Source organism: Jatropha curcas, chromosome 4, assembly GCF_041381405.1.
Source record: "Jatropha curcas cultivar XTBG-Jc1 chromosome 4, XTBG_Jcur_1.0, whole genome shotgun sequence".
Classification (NCBI taxonomy): domain Eukaryota; kingdom Viridiplantae; phylum Streptophyta; class Magnoliopsida; order Malpighiales; family Euphorbiaceae; genus Jatropha; species Jatropha curcas.
In genome coordinates, this window is record NC_143154.1 from 23,113,503 (window position 1) to 23,132,803 (window position 19,301).

Below are 19,301 nucleotides of genomic sequence, written 5' to 3' on the forward strand. Positions count from 1 at the left end.
TTGAGATAGTAAATTTTTAGTGTTTTAGGCTTACTACGAGCCTCGGGGGCTTTAAGCTTACCCGGGCTTTAGTGCCGGTCTGGCCCATGGAATCGGGTCGTGACAATATATATATATATATATATATATATATGAAATATTCACAATAACTCATCGTTATGTACCATTAAATAATTAAAAGTAATAAAGTTGTAAATCATATGACAAAAAAAATTAAAAGGCTTTCAATCCCGACATATATAATTATCAAAACTGAGAAAGGATATAACATTACCTCGATTGAAGTAGATGAGGTGACTATATATTTAGACTGAAGTTGCTTTTGTCATTTCTCTTATTCAAAATCTGAAAAACATATAAAGAAATAAATAAAGTAAGAAATTTATAAAATTTGTAGAAACAAAAATCTAAAACTTAATTCCTATTCAAAATCTGAAACACATATAAACAAATAAAAAATTTACAAAATTTTTAGAAACAAAAAGTCTGAAACTTAATTCTTGTTTCAGGAAAAGAGAAAGTCCAATGATAAATGAAGAGATAGAGAAGTAGATAAATAAATTATATTCATTTAACTTATTAGTCAGTGATTTAAATTATTGTCTAGTTAGAGATTAAATGTAATTTTATTTTAATTTTATTCATTTAAGTTATCAATTAGTTAATATTTAAATTATTGATTAGTTAGAGATTAAACACAATCTTTTTAAAATAATAATTATCTCTAAATAATTATCTAAATAAAATAATTAAAAATTTATTAAAAATAAGAAAATTTGTAAAAAAAGATCAAAGGAAATTCTGAAAGGGGAGAGTGCCATGTCAGGTTTGTGAAGATTTTTTTTGCTTTAAGATTATATATATACTAGGTGAAATCTCGCACTACATGTGGGTTGCTTTCTTAGTTTATAATTTATAAATACAAATTAAAAACATATTTTTCCTTTAAGTTATTTTATTGCTATTGTATTTTTTTTTTTTTTTGAAAGCATATTGTCATTTTTTTTACAAATCGTGTTTAATGTATTATTAAAATATCTATTTTTCAGTAGGTTGTTTATTAGATTATCGTGTTATAGAAATTGTAATGCAATTAACTTATTTTAAATAATTAAAAAATTCAATTAGTCATATTTATTTTTTAGTTAAAGTTTATAATTCAAACAATTTAAATATTTTATCTTATCATAAATAATTCTATATAGATAAAATTTTACGATTTAAATAATTTAATATGGATTATTTATTAAAAAAATATTATTTTTACTTTAATTAGTAAAATATAATTTAATAATCTAGATTTCAGATAAAGTTTATAATTCAAACAGTTTAAATATTGTATCTTATCATAGATAAATATTATTTTTAATTTAATTAGTAATATAATTTAATTATCTAGGTTTAAATTTTATAATAATTTAAACAATTTAAATATGGTATCTTATCATAAATAAGTATAAAGATAAAGTTTATGATTCAAATAAATTAATATTGATAATATATAGATAAATATTATTTTAATTTAATTACTTAATAATAAAATATAATATAATTATTATTCAATATTATTTCTATAAAATATAAAAATTAAATAAAAATAAAAATTCTTTATATTCATATCTATCAATACCAATAAGAAATATTTTAGTTTGATTTTAATATTATATAATTTAAATAGATTAAAAAATAGAAAGTTTTATACCATAGAAAGTTATAATTATATATTATTTAAAAAATTGAAAAAGAAATTTAAGAATTTTGAAGACATAATTTTAGATGGTAAATAAAATTTTAAAAGAGAATTTCTAGAAATTCTTGTGCTTATTAATATTTTTTTAGAAAACAATTGGGTTTTATTCTTATTACTTTTTTTTTTCAACCTATAATTTACGAATTTATAAATATATTATATAAAATTCAAATTTTAATTCATAATATCTAAATAAAAAATTTAGTTACTTATTTTATAAATTATAAGTAATCAACAATTTAAACATGTGATTTTTTAATAATAACAAAATTAATTAAAAAAAATTGCTAATAATTACCTTTCATAAAAAGCATGCGCAACTAAGAGTTTTCATATCAAATTATTTGGTTTCCTATAAGATGAAGTAATTTGTTGTCTTAGACGTTATTAATTATGTCAAAACTATAATTAAGTAGTTTTAAGAATTGTTTAGAAGTGACAAATGATAATAATATTAACTTTGTATAAATTATAAAAATATTGATTAATTTTAATACCTAATAAATGATAATAATATTAATAACCCAAAAAAACAATTGAAAAAAAAAAAAAGCAATGACCCAAAGCGAAACAGAAGATGAAAAAATGAAAAATTAAATAATGAGAAAAGAAGATCAAAGATTAAAAGGGAACTATAAACAAAATTTAGTTTTCTTATTTAGAATTCAAAGAAAGGAAAGAAAGAAATTGAAAGAAAATCTAACTTGAGAGTAATTTAAGATTTAGGTTGGTGGAGAGCTCTTTATATTCATCTCTTCTCTGTCGCTTGTAAACAAAAAAAAAAAAAAAGAAAATAAAAATATTAGATGAGAACAATAATAGGAGTATGAGGCATAAAAATAGAAATAAAAATTTAAAATTCAATGGAAGGAAAATAAATAGCTTGATAAGATTAAATTTCAAAAATATTGGTTATTATCACAAATTAAATATTAATTTTTAAATTTAAAAAATATTTTAATGGCCATTCAAATTGTAGAAAGATTTCAAAAATGTTGATTATTATCATAAAAAATTAATTTCTAAATTTAAAAATATTTTAATGACCAATCAAATTTTTATAAACAAATAAAAATCATATTAAAAAAGAAAAAAGTTCAAAAATTTATTAAAAAAGGGAAAAATAGAAAGCTGAAAGAAGAGAGTGATACATCAGCATTTTTGAAATATTTTTTGCTTCAGAATTATATATATATATATATTATTAATATATTCTAAAATAATTTCTTATTTTAGTTTTTATCCAATAACATTGGCAGGAAACCAATATAACTAGTCAAATAAAAGATCACTTTAAAATAATTTATATTTAGCTAATCAAAACATAGTGTAAATTGTCATTATCAAAATTAACCATTATTCTTTTTTGGCAATTCTAAAATTCTGCCATCGTTCAAACTTTTTATATATTGTAGATTATAGATAAATATTAAGATTCTAAATTGATTTTTTTTATACTAGATTTTTTAATTGAGTTAAAATTATTTTCTATTTTTTTTAAAAAATACTAGAATTTATTTTCTATTTTCTTAAAATAATAAAAGAATTACTAATTGAGTTAAAATGTTTATTCTTGTTTTGTTTATTATTAGGATTCCTAATTAATTTGTTTTTAAAATATTAGAATTTCTAATTGAGTTAAATTCTAAATGGAATTAAAAATAAAATTGCTAATTGAATCAAAATTTAAAATTGAACTAAAACCATTTCATAATTGCTAAAAAATTTCTAAGGATTCTAAAAATATTTTTGTCCAAATGATACGCATCTTAGAAGCCTTTAATTTAGTTGATTCATATAGTTGATAATTGATTCATATCCAACAATTGGGTTATAGATGTTTAATAAGCTTTTTAATGAGCACCTTCTAACTGATAAAAGTCCGAATTAGCTGCTGATTAGATCATATATGTTTTACAGCTTTGATCATATACGTTTTACAGCTTTTTTATGTCAGTTGGTAACTGATTTGATTTATATTGTATTTGGACTTCATTAACCTCATAAAAATAATTACTAATACAATTATTTTTGTCAAATTAATATTTTTCGTAATTATTTTGTTAATAATTATTAAAAATATTTATTTTTAAATATTACTTTAAAAAGTTAATTAATATTTTACTTATATAATACATTAAAGTAATAAATTCATCTTAAAAATTATAAATAACAATATACACATTATACATCATAATAAACATAACAATTATACATTCAATGATCATTTTAATTACATCTTAACAGCAATCGCTATCAAAATTTTACAAAACACAAACGTTCATCTGTGAACTGCTTTCAGCCATCGGCTATCGGCTATCAGCTATCAGATGGTATGAACAACCGAATTAAACAACCCCTTAGACAATTAAAATCTAAAATTACTCGAGAAACTACAATAGCAAGATCCTATTTTACTTTGATGCATTGTTAATACTGCTTCATCCCCTTTCATCATTGTTGCAGTTGCCCAATCGAAAACCAACAATCACTTTTCCTCTGGCCAAATATAAAAATTCACCTATGAATTTTATAACTTTAACTTTATTGAAGTTTGAATTGTAACGTCCCATTTTTCTATGTCTGAAATAGTAAGTTGTGACATCCTACTGAATCGAGTCGTTGCTTAGAGTCGAGTCGGGCTGACCCAAAACTCGGTTCGAGCCATTAGAGTCTAGAGTGGGGTAGAATGTGATGTAACTGATAAGAAGTGGACTTACTTGAAGGAAGCAAAAAGATCAAAGTATAAGGATCAAGACTTACTTGCATTAAAAGATAAAGCTTAGGTATTAAGTTGTAACCTATTGACAATTGAGGTACCATTTGTTAATTTTCACATAAAAATCATTGATATTTTGGAGATGTACCCGAGACTTCCATTTCATTTTCTCTTCTTCATCTTTATCTTCATCGTCTTCCTCTACTTTCCTCTTCCACCTTCCTTTCTCCATCAATTTTAATGGTAGTGAAGATTTTAATGGTAGTTAAACCGTAACTTCAACTTCTATTCTATCCAAGTAAGTAAACCTTCTTGAATTTCATAATTGAATCATTTGGTGATATTTTTAGATGATTCATAAGAATTCTTATGTATAGGAGAGGTGAGCCAAAGGTAGAAGGAAGCTAAAAAGAAGAGCTTAAGCTTTTTGGAGTGAAGGTGTGCTATCTCTTTTAGTTTAATTAATTTTCTTGTATGAGAATTTGTGTGGTGTATTGATAATGAGAAAATATGTTGTTTAATGTTGAGTAAGAAGACTGAAAATGGTGAAAAAGCATGAGATGAAATGAACAAATGAAGTAGAGATTGAGTTCATGCTGAAACAGGTTTTGCTGGAAAAGTAACCAGTAACTTCACCTTGATTTTGACCCTATTTAATGATGGAATTAGGAAGTGTCATAGAAGAGTTATTTGTTTGTCTATGTGTTAGCTTTCAATGGGTTTTTGAATCCCTAAATCGGAGTTATAATTTGAGAGATATGACCAAAATAGTATACACTGCGCAGGCTGGAAAACACGACGCGAGCTCGCGAATTTCATGTCGAGCTCGCGAATCTTGGCTGTAAACTCTCTGACTCTCATTTTGTGCTTCTCGTGCTCGTGAATTTCATTGTGCGCTCGCGAATCTCACCTGTAAACTCACTGACCCTCATATGTGCTTCTCGCGCTCGAGACTTTGCATGGTGCGCTCGCGACTTGTGTTTTGATGCTCTTTTGGACCTCTTTTTCTATGCAATTGTATTCCTTTTCTCAACTTGTATGCCTCCAATCATTTTCAAACAAAAAGACAATATGAACACATGTATAAACACAAAATGCAAGCATGCAAATGATGTGAAACTAACATGACACAAGTTGCCCGCTTGGCGAGGCTATCAGCATACAGGTAAGCAGTATGGTTTATGAAATTATGAAGTAGTTAATATGCTTTTATTTTATATATTGACATATCAATAATATGCTCCATTGAGGTTAGGTAGAAACCACTTAGATAAGGCTATGTCGTGACATAGGATAGCAGATCTGCGCCCCATAAAGTTTGGCACTCCGGCTACAGGCCGTTGAGTGAATATGATTATATAATGGCCATAGCAGCCCAGTCATACAGTATTCATCCAGTTTCATACAGTTCTTCTTATCACTTTGGTTTCAATATAACCTTATGGACATTGCTTAAGTTATACAGCATAAAGTACGATAAGGAAAGTATCATGATATGTGTGCTTACATATTTATTTATCCATATGTGATTACATGGTTATTTATACATATGTATGTGCTTACATGTTTCTTTCTTCGTTGAGATATCCATTGAGTTTTAATAAAAGTTGCAGAATTCATACAACATAAAGAACATCAGGTGAGATCATGAAAGTATAATGCTATGTATGCTTACAAGTTTATTTATTTAATTCTTAAGGAGCCATACAGTTATGAGATTTTATTATTTAGAACTTATACGATGTTGACTAAAAAGTACATAAGTCATACAACATAAGGAACATCAAGTAAAATAATGAAAAATATAATGTTATGTGTTCTTGTTTATTTGTTTAATTCATACAGCATAATGAACAGCAGGTAAGATCATGGTAGTATCATGATATGTGTGATTAAAGGTTCATGTAAAGGAGTTATGAGATAATTAGAACTAAATTATTTATATTATAAATTAGAAGTTTATTCTTTGCTATAAAGGTACATTTATGTTGAAATTTAATGATTCTAAGATTATCAATGATTTTATGAAATTTGTATTTTAAGTTAGTTGCCATCGCACTTGGTTAAGTATGTGAATTATGAGCACCACTGAGTTTTATACTCAGCGCGTCGATTTTTACAACGCGTATGTTGAAGATCATGGTTGCTACTTGAAGACTTGAAGAGTACTATCAAAGCAGAAGTGACTAATTTGGTTATAGTAGATTGAGAGTTGTATAATTAAGACTTATGACATGTATAATTATTACATTTTTCTTTAGAGCTTATGTACTTGGAAATATAATTGAAACATGTAATTATTTTGGCATCAGTATTTGGAGATAAGAATAGTACTGATGAAATGAGTGAATATGAAATATTTGGTTGGTATGATTAGTTCATGAAGACTTGATATATCTAATGAATGCACTTAATTGCTGGATATTAAATGCTATTGAGGATTGATACAGTTATGACAATATATAAAGTGTTATTGTGTTATGATGATTATTTGGAGATGTTGGAAGTTTGGAGTTTAATTGGGAGTGTTTTGTATTCATATTTAGCGTACAGTATAATATCAACATGACAGGACATAAGTTCAACCAGATTGTAGCGTCTCGGTTCGGTTCATTCGGGTTAATGGGTGGACCGGGAAGGGATGTTACATGAATTTTGTGAATGACCTATTATGCACCTCAATTTATAAATTTTAATAATATTGCAAATCTTTCCACAGCGACAACTGTCAAGAAGGGTGTAACAATGTTATATTTTTCACAAGACATCATAAATACATATCAACCTTTTATATACAAGGCTTTTGGTACAAACTATAAGCTATACTTTAGCCTTAAGAATAAGAAAACAATAATAAGAGAATCACTTATTGACGACAGAAAATATTTAAGAAAATATACTATCCTAAAACCCTCATTCAAGTTGAAGGCGGAGTAGGCAAGAGCTAAAGCTTGTCATGGTGACGAACAAATGACTGGGTACCTAATGGCTTTATCAAAATATCAGCTATTTGATCGGCATTTGAAATGAACTTAACTTGAGTGACTTTTTCCTGAACTTGTTTTTGAATGAAATGGCAGGCTAACTCAATGTGCTTAGTGTGGGCTTAAAATACCAGATTTAAACTCAAATAAATCGCCCTAATGTTATCACACCACAGAGTAGCCAGTTAAGATGATGAGAAACCAAGTTCAAACAGCTAGGACTTAAGCCGCATAAGTTTAGTTGTAGCATTTGCCATGGATCTATACTCATTCTTTGTAGACGGCTAGGCAATTTCGTGTTGCTTTGACCAAGAGATGAGATTATTAGCATAAGTTGAAGTTGATTGCTGTCATTAGAGCAACCAACCCAATCATTATCACTAAAACACTAAAGAGAAAGAGGTGAGTCATTAGCAATAAATAAACCCAAATTTACAATCCTTTTAAGTAACGTAGAATTCATTAGTGGCTATCCAGTGATATTATATGGAAGTATGCATGAATTGAGAAAGTTTATTAACTGAAAAAGTCACATCATGTTTTTGTAAAAGATCAATGCATTGAAGGGAACCTACAATTTGTTGATACTCCTCACCATTAGAGAGAGCTATACCCGAATTTTTGGACAAAGGAGTACTACTCACAATAGGAGTGGAGCATGTTTTACTTCCAACATTTTTTTGGTCCTCAAAAGATAGCAAATATATTTGGCTTGAGATAATAACAAACCGGTGAACAAGTGAGTAAGTTCAACTCCCAAAAAAATAATATATGGAACCAAGATCACAAATTGGAAATTGAAGCCTTAATTTTTCCAAAAACCATTTAAGTTTTGCCAAATTAGACTAAGTAAGCAAGATGTCATCCATATAGATATAAAATTTTCTTACCTCAAAATAAATAAAGAAGAATTAACACTGGATGCTTGAAAATTAAGACCAAGTAAAAAGATGGTGATCCATTAAAAAAGGTTCGTGGAGCTTGCTTATGCCCAAATAGGGACTTGGCAAGTTTACAAACAAAATCAGGATGGCGATCGTCAATAAACCAAATTATCCATAAATATTTCCTCATCCAAAAAACCATGCATAAAAGCATTTAAAATTTCGAGTTGACTAATAGGGAACTTTAAAGTTGTAGCTAAAGAGAGCACTATGTGAACAATTATTGGCTTTACTATGGCACTAAACATCTCATTGTAACAATGTCCAACAGTTGAGAGTACCCTTTGGCTACCAAACATATCTTATAACACTCAATTGCTCCTGTAAGTTTCCTTTTATATGAAGAACCCACTTGTTGCTACTGATGTTCTTACTTTGGAACAAGGAACCAATGTGCAAGTTTGATTTTCAAGGACGACATTCAATTTTGATTGCATTACATCTCGCCACTATGAGAATGGTTAAGCATGTTTGAAGGTCTGAGGTTCGATGGAGAGGTAGTCAATGGATTTAGTGGCTAACTTTGGTTTAATGGCTAAAAGGATTTAGCATTTAAACATTGTTGAAGGTTGTAATTCCATGGGATGGGTACATAGTGAAGTATGATGAGGTAAGGATAGAGAAGGAGGTTCATCTGATGAATAGTTAGGAAAGTTAACAAGTTGTAATTTAGTTGGGAAAACGAATAAGAGTTGGAAATATCAGTTTAGGGAGAAAAATTAGGAATTGGCAAGTAGTAGAATATTGAGAATTAGATAGGATGACTGACATGAGGAGGAGTTTAAAATTTGAGTTAGAGAATTTGTTGGAGATAAAATAGGTTGTTGAGAAGAAAAAAGATTCAAGGAAGATTGAGGTATTTGAGAGGAAGAAGAACTCTGCAAGGGGGAGTTAGTATTTAAATTGGAGACAAAGAATTAGATAACATACTTAAATATCGTAGCGAGATCAATAGAAGATGGGGTACAATCTGTGAGATGCAGCCACGATTGAGAGAAAGATCCTAGTAAACGTTTTGAATTTTGATTAACATAAAAACTCTTTAAGATTGAAGGCAACATGTCTGGCCAAATAAACTCTCCTTATAAAATAATCTAAGCATCTACTGCCATAATGAGAAGGACTAGGACCAAGATAAATGTAGGTTTACTACGATAATCAAATTTATGCTTGTTGTATGGATGGAGAAGGGGAAAAACAGTGCAGCCATATGGTTTTAAGTCTAGATAAGGTGGATGCATTTTGTACAAAAAATAAGAAGGACAAGTACTTTCAAATACTAGTGATGACAAATTATCGATAGAAAAAATGACAGTCTCAAAAGTATGACTCCATAAATTTTTAGATAAATTAGCAAGAGAAATTAAGGTTAATGAAGTATTAATAAGATGTCGGATTTTACGTTCAAGTATGTCATTTTATTCATGGGTATACAGACAAGCAATACGCTGTAGAATACCAATTTTCTGAAAATAAGAATGAAGCTTCGTAAATGTTACCCCAATTAGAATGGAAAGACAGTAAATTAGAAAAATTGGTGTTTAACCATATGTTCAAAATCAAAAAACATAAAAGCAACACACCTTTATTTTTTTTAAAAGATAAATCCAACAAAACAAGAATAATCATTAATAAGAATAAAAACATAACCATGATCTAAAGAAGATAAAATAGGAGTCGGGGACCATATATCAGCATGAATAATTTGAAAGAAAGTAGTACTATGATGCTCAACCGTAGCTGTTGGAACCCGAACTAATTTTCCTAAATGACAAGAAGAACAAATCTGAAACACTTCATTCGAGCAATGCAAATTGAAAGTTTTTATTAGTTGAGAAACAATTCATCGACTTGGGTGACGCAAGACAACTTGCCAATCATTAATAGAAGGATGTGGATACCCATGGCGTATATGAGAGGCACTGAAGGACGAAACTTGTAGACTCCATTTTCACTTGGACCTCACATGAGAATCCTCTTTGTTACCTTATCCCATGGCAACAAAAAAAGAAGGCCAAAATTCAAAGAAACAATGATTAACTTTGGTAAATGTTCAGAAGGAAAGAAGCTTAGGAAACATTGGTTAAAACAGGTTGATGTTTCGACATGAATCCGCTTAACGTGTAACATTATTAGAATTAACACTAATACGACTTATTTAATAATTGTATTAAATATTTAAATATGAACATGACACAAAAATTAAGCTAGTGACATAAATATGACACTTGTAACCATTTAATTAAATGGATCATATAAGAATAAAAAAATTCAATTAGTTTAATTAAAGAGGTTGTATATGGGTCAAATAACCCGACATGTATAACATATATAACCTGCTTAGTATGCATATTATATATGAAAGTTCTTTTTTACCATTAATTAAACATGCTAAACAAGTTAAGCAAGTGAACTCATAACATGATCAGTTCAAATTTATATCATTTATTGTTATACTCATTTATGACAGGAATATATTTAAAGGGGTGTATTGGATTAAGACTCAATTAAATTTTAAAAGATTTTAAAATTCAAATGGTATTCAATTTAGATGTTTTTGAAGTCTATTAAAATTTTATAGTATTCAATTCATACTGTTATGAAATCCATAAAAATCTGATAGTATTCAATCATAACTTTTTAAAAATTCATACAAATTTGATAGTATTCAAAAAATTATTGATTTGGAGTAATTCTATAAAATTATTGATTTTGTTGGATTGTAGAGTGCTAGGTATGAATAAAAAAGTTAATCACAAATCCACCATCCAACCCAAAGATTTCAAAAATCTTTTAAAAAAATCTAACAGAGTTTTAATCCAACATACTTCCTTTATAGAACGGAAGTAGAGCAGGTACTCGCAAATTTTAAATTACCTATATAGGTATCTGTTTAAAATTTTACTATTAATATCCGTTTTAAACCCGTTTAAATACCAATTTAAGTACCCACATTCGAACCAGTTTAAATGTTTATTATACGTATCCATTCAAAACCTGTTGAAAGTACCTCTTAAATGGGTAGATTACCGCGAATCTTTAACTATTCAAATTTCAAACTTATTTAAAAAACATTTTTTACTAATAATGGATAATGTACCCACTATCGAATTCGTTTAATATAGCGGTTAACAGGAGCGCAGGATGGCCAACGCTGGCTATTGCAGATCTTTCATTGTGGCCCAGCAATGTTTTAAGGAAGAAAAAAAATTATTTTGAAGAAGATGATGCATTTTGCTTTTTGATCCCTCATTGTTTTTCAATTTTTCTTCGAGCTCCAAAATCTTTTAATTTATTCAATTGGGTCATGAAATTAATTTTGATTGGATATTTAAAAAATCATTGTAATTACATCAAAGTCAATCAAAATCTATAAAAAAAATATCACCAATTCCATAAAATTCTACGTAGAATTCTAATAAAATCTATGAAAATTTTAGAAAATCCTTCAGTTTTGTCAAATTCAAAAATTCTTTTAAAATTTAATACAATTATAATCCAATACACCCTGAAATCCTAACTTACTTAATTTCCATATTAGGCAAATCCTTTTTGGTATAATGACCCATTTTGAAAGGGCTTTTCCTAAAATAATAAAAGTAAAAAATTTGGTTCAGTTTCGTTCTGTTCAATCCAGTAATAAATCAATTCTAATGTTTGATCCGGTTTTGAAAGCACTGGTTTCTCCCCCCCTCCGCATATAAATAAACACAAGCAATCTATTTGTTTACTGCACTCTCTCGGCGCGATTCCTATGATCTAGGACTCTAACATGTACCGTTCTCTCCGTTCTCTTTTAACTTGGTCACTGTTGTCATTAACACTGCTCTTTTTATCAGTCTACTTCAATATATAAAAATAAGTATAACAGTTGTTTTTTGGGTTTCAATATGGCTTATACTTTGTAGACATGGTAGTGAAATATGGGTTCTGATTGATTTCAGGGACAAGAATATGGGGTGGACTTACAATGGGAAAAACCTTTTACAGTTGGTCTTTTCTTGGTCTCTTCAGTATATTCTTGACAAAGACCGTTACAGGCAAAAGGTTTTTCCTCTCTCTTTCTCTATAGTTGTCTTCTTCTTTTTAGTCTCCTTTAGTTTCTTGTTGTCGTCGGCTTATGGACTGCAAATTTAGACACCCATTCTTTAAATATTTTTCAACTTTCAACATTAGTATTACCCTAAACCACCATGAGGTGTATTGCAGAAAAATTAATTGGAATGGAGAAGTGCAAAACGTTATACATATTTTTTGCGCTCTGAGGTATATACTTGTAATTATTGCAAGGAAAAGGCCACAGACATCTAACCCTTCACTAGAGCCACAATGTGGAAGTCTCTTGCTCTTAGAAACCCTTTAGACATAGTAATTATTATCATCTACAAAAGCGGTGATAGTATAATGATGTAGTGATTATGAGACTGAGTTAAGATGTATTAACTGAAATCAGAGGAAAAGAGAATGACAGTCTTGAAGATTCTTTCTTTCAAATTTGAGTTTATTTTCTTAAGAAAACAAACAACGTGTTTACATGTTTGTGTGTGAATGTACATACATGTATGATGTGCCTGCTGTTGCACATTTGAGTATATTGTTGGTGCAAATTATTTTTATGCATATTTATAATCTTATATTGTTTCAGAAAGGAACGTTTATAAGACGTGTAGTGGTAGTTTTTTGAGCTCAAGCTTCATAGAGACCATTTTTTTAGAGGCATTCTAGATTTGTAAGGATACAAAACAGTTTGTACACGTTTTAAAAGCCTGGTGTTATTTACTCAATTTTATCTTATAAGTAAAACTTAGGTATTAATATTATTATTATAGATATCCATGGCATTTATTGTTATGGGCTCAGGTGCTTGTGCTCGTGATGCTATGATTATTCTCAGTACAATTAAGAGTTTTCACTGAACAAGGTATGAAAAATTTGGTGCTAGGAGGAATGCTCAGTAGCTCCAGCTTTCTCAGTCTCAGGGTTTGACTTTCCCTCCTCACCTCAGTAGGCTCTGGTTCAGCTTCAGCCAGCTCACTTTCTCCCTCACTTACCTTTGATTGCCTCAAGATATGTTAGGATGAACCAATCTTCGGTTTCCTCTCTAGATAATAGTGATAAACAAATGTGGTTAAAAGCCATGTAATATTTAGTAATCTGAAGCAAGATGTTTGAGGAATAGCGGTGAAAATGAACCAACGATAATGCAGTTGTTGGAATATGACTGTTTACTACCATAGAAACATGATAAAATAGCTTGTGAAAATGAACCAAAGATAATGCTGTTGGAATATGACTGTTTACTACCATAGAAACATGATGAAATTATTGGATTAGATCAATCATATTTGTTTGCATAGTAGATTCATACAATTCTTGCGAACTTAGGCAAGCTCCATGTATTGTGAATATATATGTTCCAGCCCTGATGTTCATTTTGGTTTTTTCAGGAATTTTTAAACACAGGATCAGACAATGCATCCTGCATTCAACTTCCATTGCCTTGTTCAGTTCTTGAGCATCTTGTTGACTTAAATTATTAAATTGTCATCTAAGTGTACCATCTGTGTGCATTACTATCTATCTATCTATCTATCTATCTAAATGAGACAATGGTAGGGTTAATGTTAGAAACAGAGGTTTGGAGAAAGAAGGAACTGTACCTCTTCACTGCAGGCAAGATTATGAATTCTAAGTCTTCTCCCAAACTATCAAATTTGGTGATTCCACAAATGGATATTATGATTGGAGATCTCTGCTATGCAGTGGTTATGGTTGGAACAAGGTTTGGAGAGTGGAGGTTGGCATGGATCAGCTCAGGAAAGGTTTTTTAAGATATTTGACTTGTTGCTGATTACAGAGGATGGTTCCTTTAGTGATTTTTTGACCAAATGGATGTCAGGCGATGGCTCTCTCTTTTCAGATTATGAGCTGTGCTCTTATTTTTTTGGCTTTGAGTTACTTATTTTCATTGTTCTGTATCTTCTTTTGCATTTTAATTTGCTCTTCCATTTGTGATTTCTTCCCAATAGACGACCTTTAGATAAAATTTTGATGCCTCTCTGAAGAAAAGGGCATGAAGATACTGATAGAATCTTACTTGTTAAGGTTTACATCCAAATTGCAGTAGATGCAACTGTTGATTTTCCATTAATAAAAAGCTTTGTAGTCATGGCATATTGCTCATGGAAGAATGACAATTGCTAAAAATGTTGTCAATTACAGGGAATTCTTTAGGCACAGTGTAAATGGTTAGGGACTTTAATTATCTGAATATACATGGCCGTATTACAGAGGTTGCTGTTACTGTGGTTACAAGCAAAGAACATTTGTCGTCGACCTTATTTTTGGCATTTTTCTCTTGCATTTCATTACTCATTTCTGTTTAGTTCATTAATTAGAATTGTTTCATGAATGTCTTATACTCCTTTCTGTATAACATGTAGCTTTACAATTTCGCATTGTAAATTTACTAATCAGTCTATATAGCCTGTTTTCTCATAACAATATCTTACTCTGTTGATGTTTCTTCTTATTTTATGGATACACCTTTACAGGTGAACCGAATCCCAAAGACATTCTCTTCAGTAGGTCATTATATGAACTCTTTCATTTTCCCACTAATTGAAGAAACTCGTTTTGATTTGTGTTCAAGCATGACAATATTGTCCACGGCACCGGCGAGTGAAATAGAATGCATTAAACCATCGGATGATTTTAAGGCTCCTGATAATTTAATCTATGATGTTGTAATAAATAAAATAACTAATGATGAAAATGAGGTGGAAATCTATGAGCCTGAGAACGGAGATCTCATTGCTTTGACCAATGTAAGGCCAAAATGCATTGATGATTTGAACTGGCCTAAAGGATCGTGTGTGTTTGCCTTAGTTCAAAAGGTGAGGATCAAGTTCATTGATGATGACTATTATCATGATATTCAAATTTTATCGTCAAAACCCATTGAATCTGAACAAGATGTGCAAAAATTTGAGAGGAGGAGGACTCTTTTTACTGTTTTTCTGTCGAACATGACAACGAATATGCGGATATGGAAAGCACTGAATTCAGAACTATGTGGGAGGAACATGAACATTCTCAAACAAGTACTGCAAACTAATTCTTCGGTAAATTTTTTATTTCTGTGTTACTTCAGTTCTATATTTATAACCTCTTTTATTGATTTTGTTAAAATTGCTATCCTCCAACTTTTCTCTATCACCAGAGCACTTCTTTTTATGACTTGCATAACATGATCTGGTAGAGTATCTTTTTACTTGCACATGTTATGTCAAATCTTTTCTTGTACAGGTAGTGGAAAACTATGCTCAGTGTTTTTCTCAAGAAAGGTATAGTGTTGATGTATCAACTTTAGGTGCAATAATTCGCTCTTTTGATCTTAATGACTCCCAAGAAGAAGCAGTTTTAAGCTGCATAGCTATGAGGGAATGCTATCATCGCAATACAGTAAAACTTATATGGGGCCCTCCTGGGACTGGAAAAACAAAGACAGTGGGTTCACTAGTATTTGCACTTTTGAAAAGCAAATGCAAGACACTTACCTGTGCCCCAACTAATGTCGCAGTGTTGGAAGTTACAACACGGCTCCTGAATTTGGTAATGCCTACCCTTCAACATCAAACTTATGGTCTTGGGGATGTAATATTATTTGGGAATGGTGAGAGAATGAAGATTGATAACCGTGATGACCTTCTTGATGTATTCCTTGACTATCGGGCTGATGTTCTTGCCAAGTCTTTGGCACCTTTATCCGGTTGGAATCATTGTTTAGAATTGATGATATGCCTGCTTGAGGACCCTGATAAACAATACTATGAGTACTTACAAATCCAAGCGGAGAAGCATGGCAAGGAAGATAAAAACCTTGAGGAGCAAGAAAAAGAAATTATTGGAAAAGAGAAGCTTCAGAGAAATCAAGAAAAGCATGATTATAGAAATGCTCACAACTGCAGAACCAAAAATAATAATACTTGGAAAAGGATAATATCCCAAATATTAGAAGAGAGCAAGAAGAATTGGAAGGAGAAATTTCATTCTATGAAGGAACGCCAATGTAAGCATTACAGGAAACAGGAAAGGTATGCTCTTTCTGAAAGATTTGACGCTGAAATATTGACATTAGATGATTTTTGGAAGCAAGCATTCAATGACTGCAAAGACAAGATCAAAATGCATGTGGTGAGCATGTATACTCATTTACCAACTTCTATCATTTCATTAAGAATTGTAAAAAAGATGATTGAATCCCTTGAGTTGCTTGAACTCCTCGAAACTTTGTTAGCTGGTGTTAGTCAAGGATTAAAACATGCCTTAAGTGATATTACGGATGAAACAAACAGAATGGGCAGCTTTACTGAGCAGTCTAGACTGAGTGTAACTGCAAAAGATTGTCTCAAATTATTAAAATCACTTTGTGATACGTTTATTCTTCCAGATTGCTTTCAGAAACATGAAATCAAAAGTTTCTGCCTCAAAAGTGCTCGCTTGATTTTTTGCACTGTTTCAAGCGCTGCTAAGTTGCATGCAGAAGAAATATCACGACTGGAAATACTAATCATTGATGAAGCTGCTCAACTTAAAGAGTGTGAATCAATTATTCCTCTATTACTCCCTGGTATCCACCATGCTGTCCTCATAGGGGATGAGCGGCAGTTGCCTTCGTTGGTCAGAAGCAAGGTTTTAATTCTGTCTTGTTTTCTCTTCTTTTTTTTTTTTTTTTTTTTATTTTGAAAAAAAGAACATACTGAAAGTGTTTGAGGATTTGGAATTCTTGATGATCTGTATTGATGTACAATAAATAGGGAGAATACAAACAGAATATGGAAAGGAATTACAGAGATTAATTACAGGAAATTAATTGTAATCTGTTCCTAAATCAGAGGAATGATCTATGGAGATATCATCGGCTAAGACTCTCCCGCAGTTTGAGCGGGCAGAGGACAGACGCTCAAGCTGGATCGAAATGACTGGAACAACTGTCGAGATAGGCCTTTGGTAAAGATTTCAGCATATTGAAAAGCGGATGGGACATGTGAGACCCGAATGTGGCCTATTCAAACTTTCTCCCTTACAAAGTGTATGTCGATCTCAATGTGTTTTGTGCGTTGATGCTGGACAGGATTGTCAGACATATACACTGCGGAAACTGTGAACCCCTACCCCAAATGTCATAGGCATACGATGCATATGATAAAGGATAGAAATGCACGTGAATGTATGAGTCGCCACCTTGTTTAATTATTTTAGGGTAAACTAGGAAAAAACCCTAAGTGACTCCATTTTTAATTAACCTAGTTACTAGATTAATTATCCCAATGATTAAAGCATAGTCTACGAACCCGAGATGGATTCCGAGACTATGTTATGCCGATAAACTAACCGATGAATGAATGCTTTGCAAGGTAAATGATGGATTAATGAAATGTTTGAGTGATTTTGACTTGCCACCCGGGGTGAAATCCCGAACGTGCCTACGTACTTCCGTTTGAATGGAAGATCAAAGTCAACGTAGTTCGATGGGCCTCTTTTAGAGGGCTTTGAATGATATGCTTAATGCATGGGTGTGTGTATGCTTAGTGCATGATTTTGTGTATGCTTTGTGCATTTTGTGTGTATGCTTTGTGCGTGATTTTGTGTATGCTTTGTGCATTTTTGTGCGTATGCTTTGTGCGTGATTTTGTGTATGCTTTGTGCATTTTTGTTTAGGCATTTCGCCAAAGATTGATTGATTTTTAGGCATGTTGCCAAAAATGTTGATTTTAATGGCTTTTAGCCAAAATGATTTGATTTAGGCAATTGTTGCCAAAATGTGCGATTTAGGCGATTGTCGCCAAAATGGTTGATTTTAAGGCCTTTGGCCAAAATGTGTTGTTTTAGGCAATTGTTGCCAAAAATGTGCGATTTAGGCGATTGTCGCCAAAATGGTTGATTTTAGGCCTTTGGCCGAAAATTGGTTCATTTTAAGGCATTTTACCAAAAATGTCGATTTTACGGCTTTGAGCCGAAAATGGTTGATTTTAAAGGCATTTTGCCAAAAATGTCGATTTAACGCGATTTGTTGCTAAAATGGTTGATTTTAGGCCTTTGGCCAAAAAGTATTGATTTAAGCAATTCGTTTGCTAAAAATCGATTAGACCATAGGCAATTAGTTGCCAAAATTGATTGATTAAATGTAGGCAATCTTGTTGCCAAAAAACGTGATTAAATGAGGCCGTTAGCCACAATTATTGATTAATTGGACTTTTAGGCGAGATTGTTCGAAATAAGGCAATTAAACCGTAGTTATTAATTAACTAGGCTCTTTTAGCCAATATTGTCGGATTTAAACTTTAATACCACGATTATTGATTAACCGGGCATTTAAGCTTAATCAAATTAATTTAAGACGGTTTATTTGTCTAAATGATGATGTGAATGCATTTATGCAATTATAGAATTATTAAGAGTAGAAAAGAAGTATGCATGAAGTGCTAAAATTAAATAGGCAGAGTTTCGTTTACGTACCTGATTTAATCGTCGACCACTTCTTAACTCCAGGTTAAGCTCCTCGTTTAGGTATATTAATTAATTTTTAATTTTATTTAATTTTAGTGGTCAAATATCACAATAAAAATGCAATAAAAATTAAATTAAAATGCAAAAAGCGGTAAAGAAGGACGCAAAGAGCGTGAGAGAGAGAAGGTTTCGTCTATCAAAATAGACAAGGCGCACCAGAAAATGGCTGAAAATGGCCTATTTATAGGCCATTTTCGGGTCCCGGGCGGCAGCTGCCGCCCAGGGGGGCTGGGCGGCAGGTGCCGCCTGGCTCGGCGGCAGCTGCCGCCCTGTCGGTGGGGCGACAGGCCCCGCCCACGCTGGGCGGGGGGTGCTGCCTGGGAGGGCGTCAG

General features: G+C 31.0%; 1 protein-coding gene across 1 annotated transcript in view; it reads left to right on the forward strand.

Annotated features, from left to right (window-relative positions):
- The first annotated feature begins 12,351 nt into the window (after positions 1-12,351).
- LOC105635648 (uncharacterized) overlaps positions 12,352-19,301 on the forward strand; it is a 23,934-nt gene continuing 16,984 nt past the window's right edge. The window contains exons 1-3 of the mRNA XM_089720815.1: positions 12,352-12,444; positions 14,952-15,521; positions 15,706-17,091. Of these exons, the coding sequence (XP_089576941.1) occupies positions 12,352-12,444; positions 14,952-15,521; positions 15,706-17,091 (2,049 nt within the window). The remainder of the gene's footprint in view (positions 12,445-14,951; positions 15,522-15,705; positions 17,092-19,301) is intronic.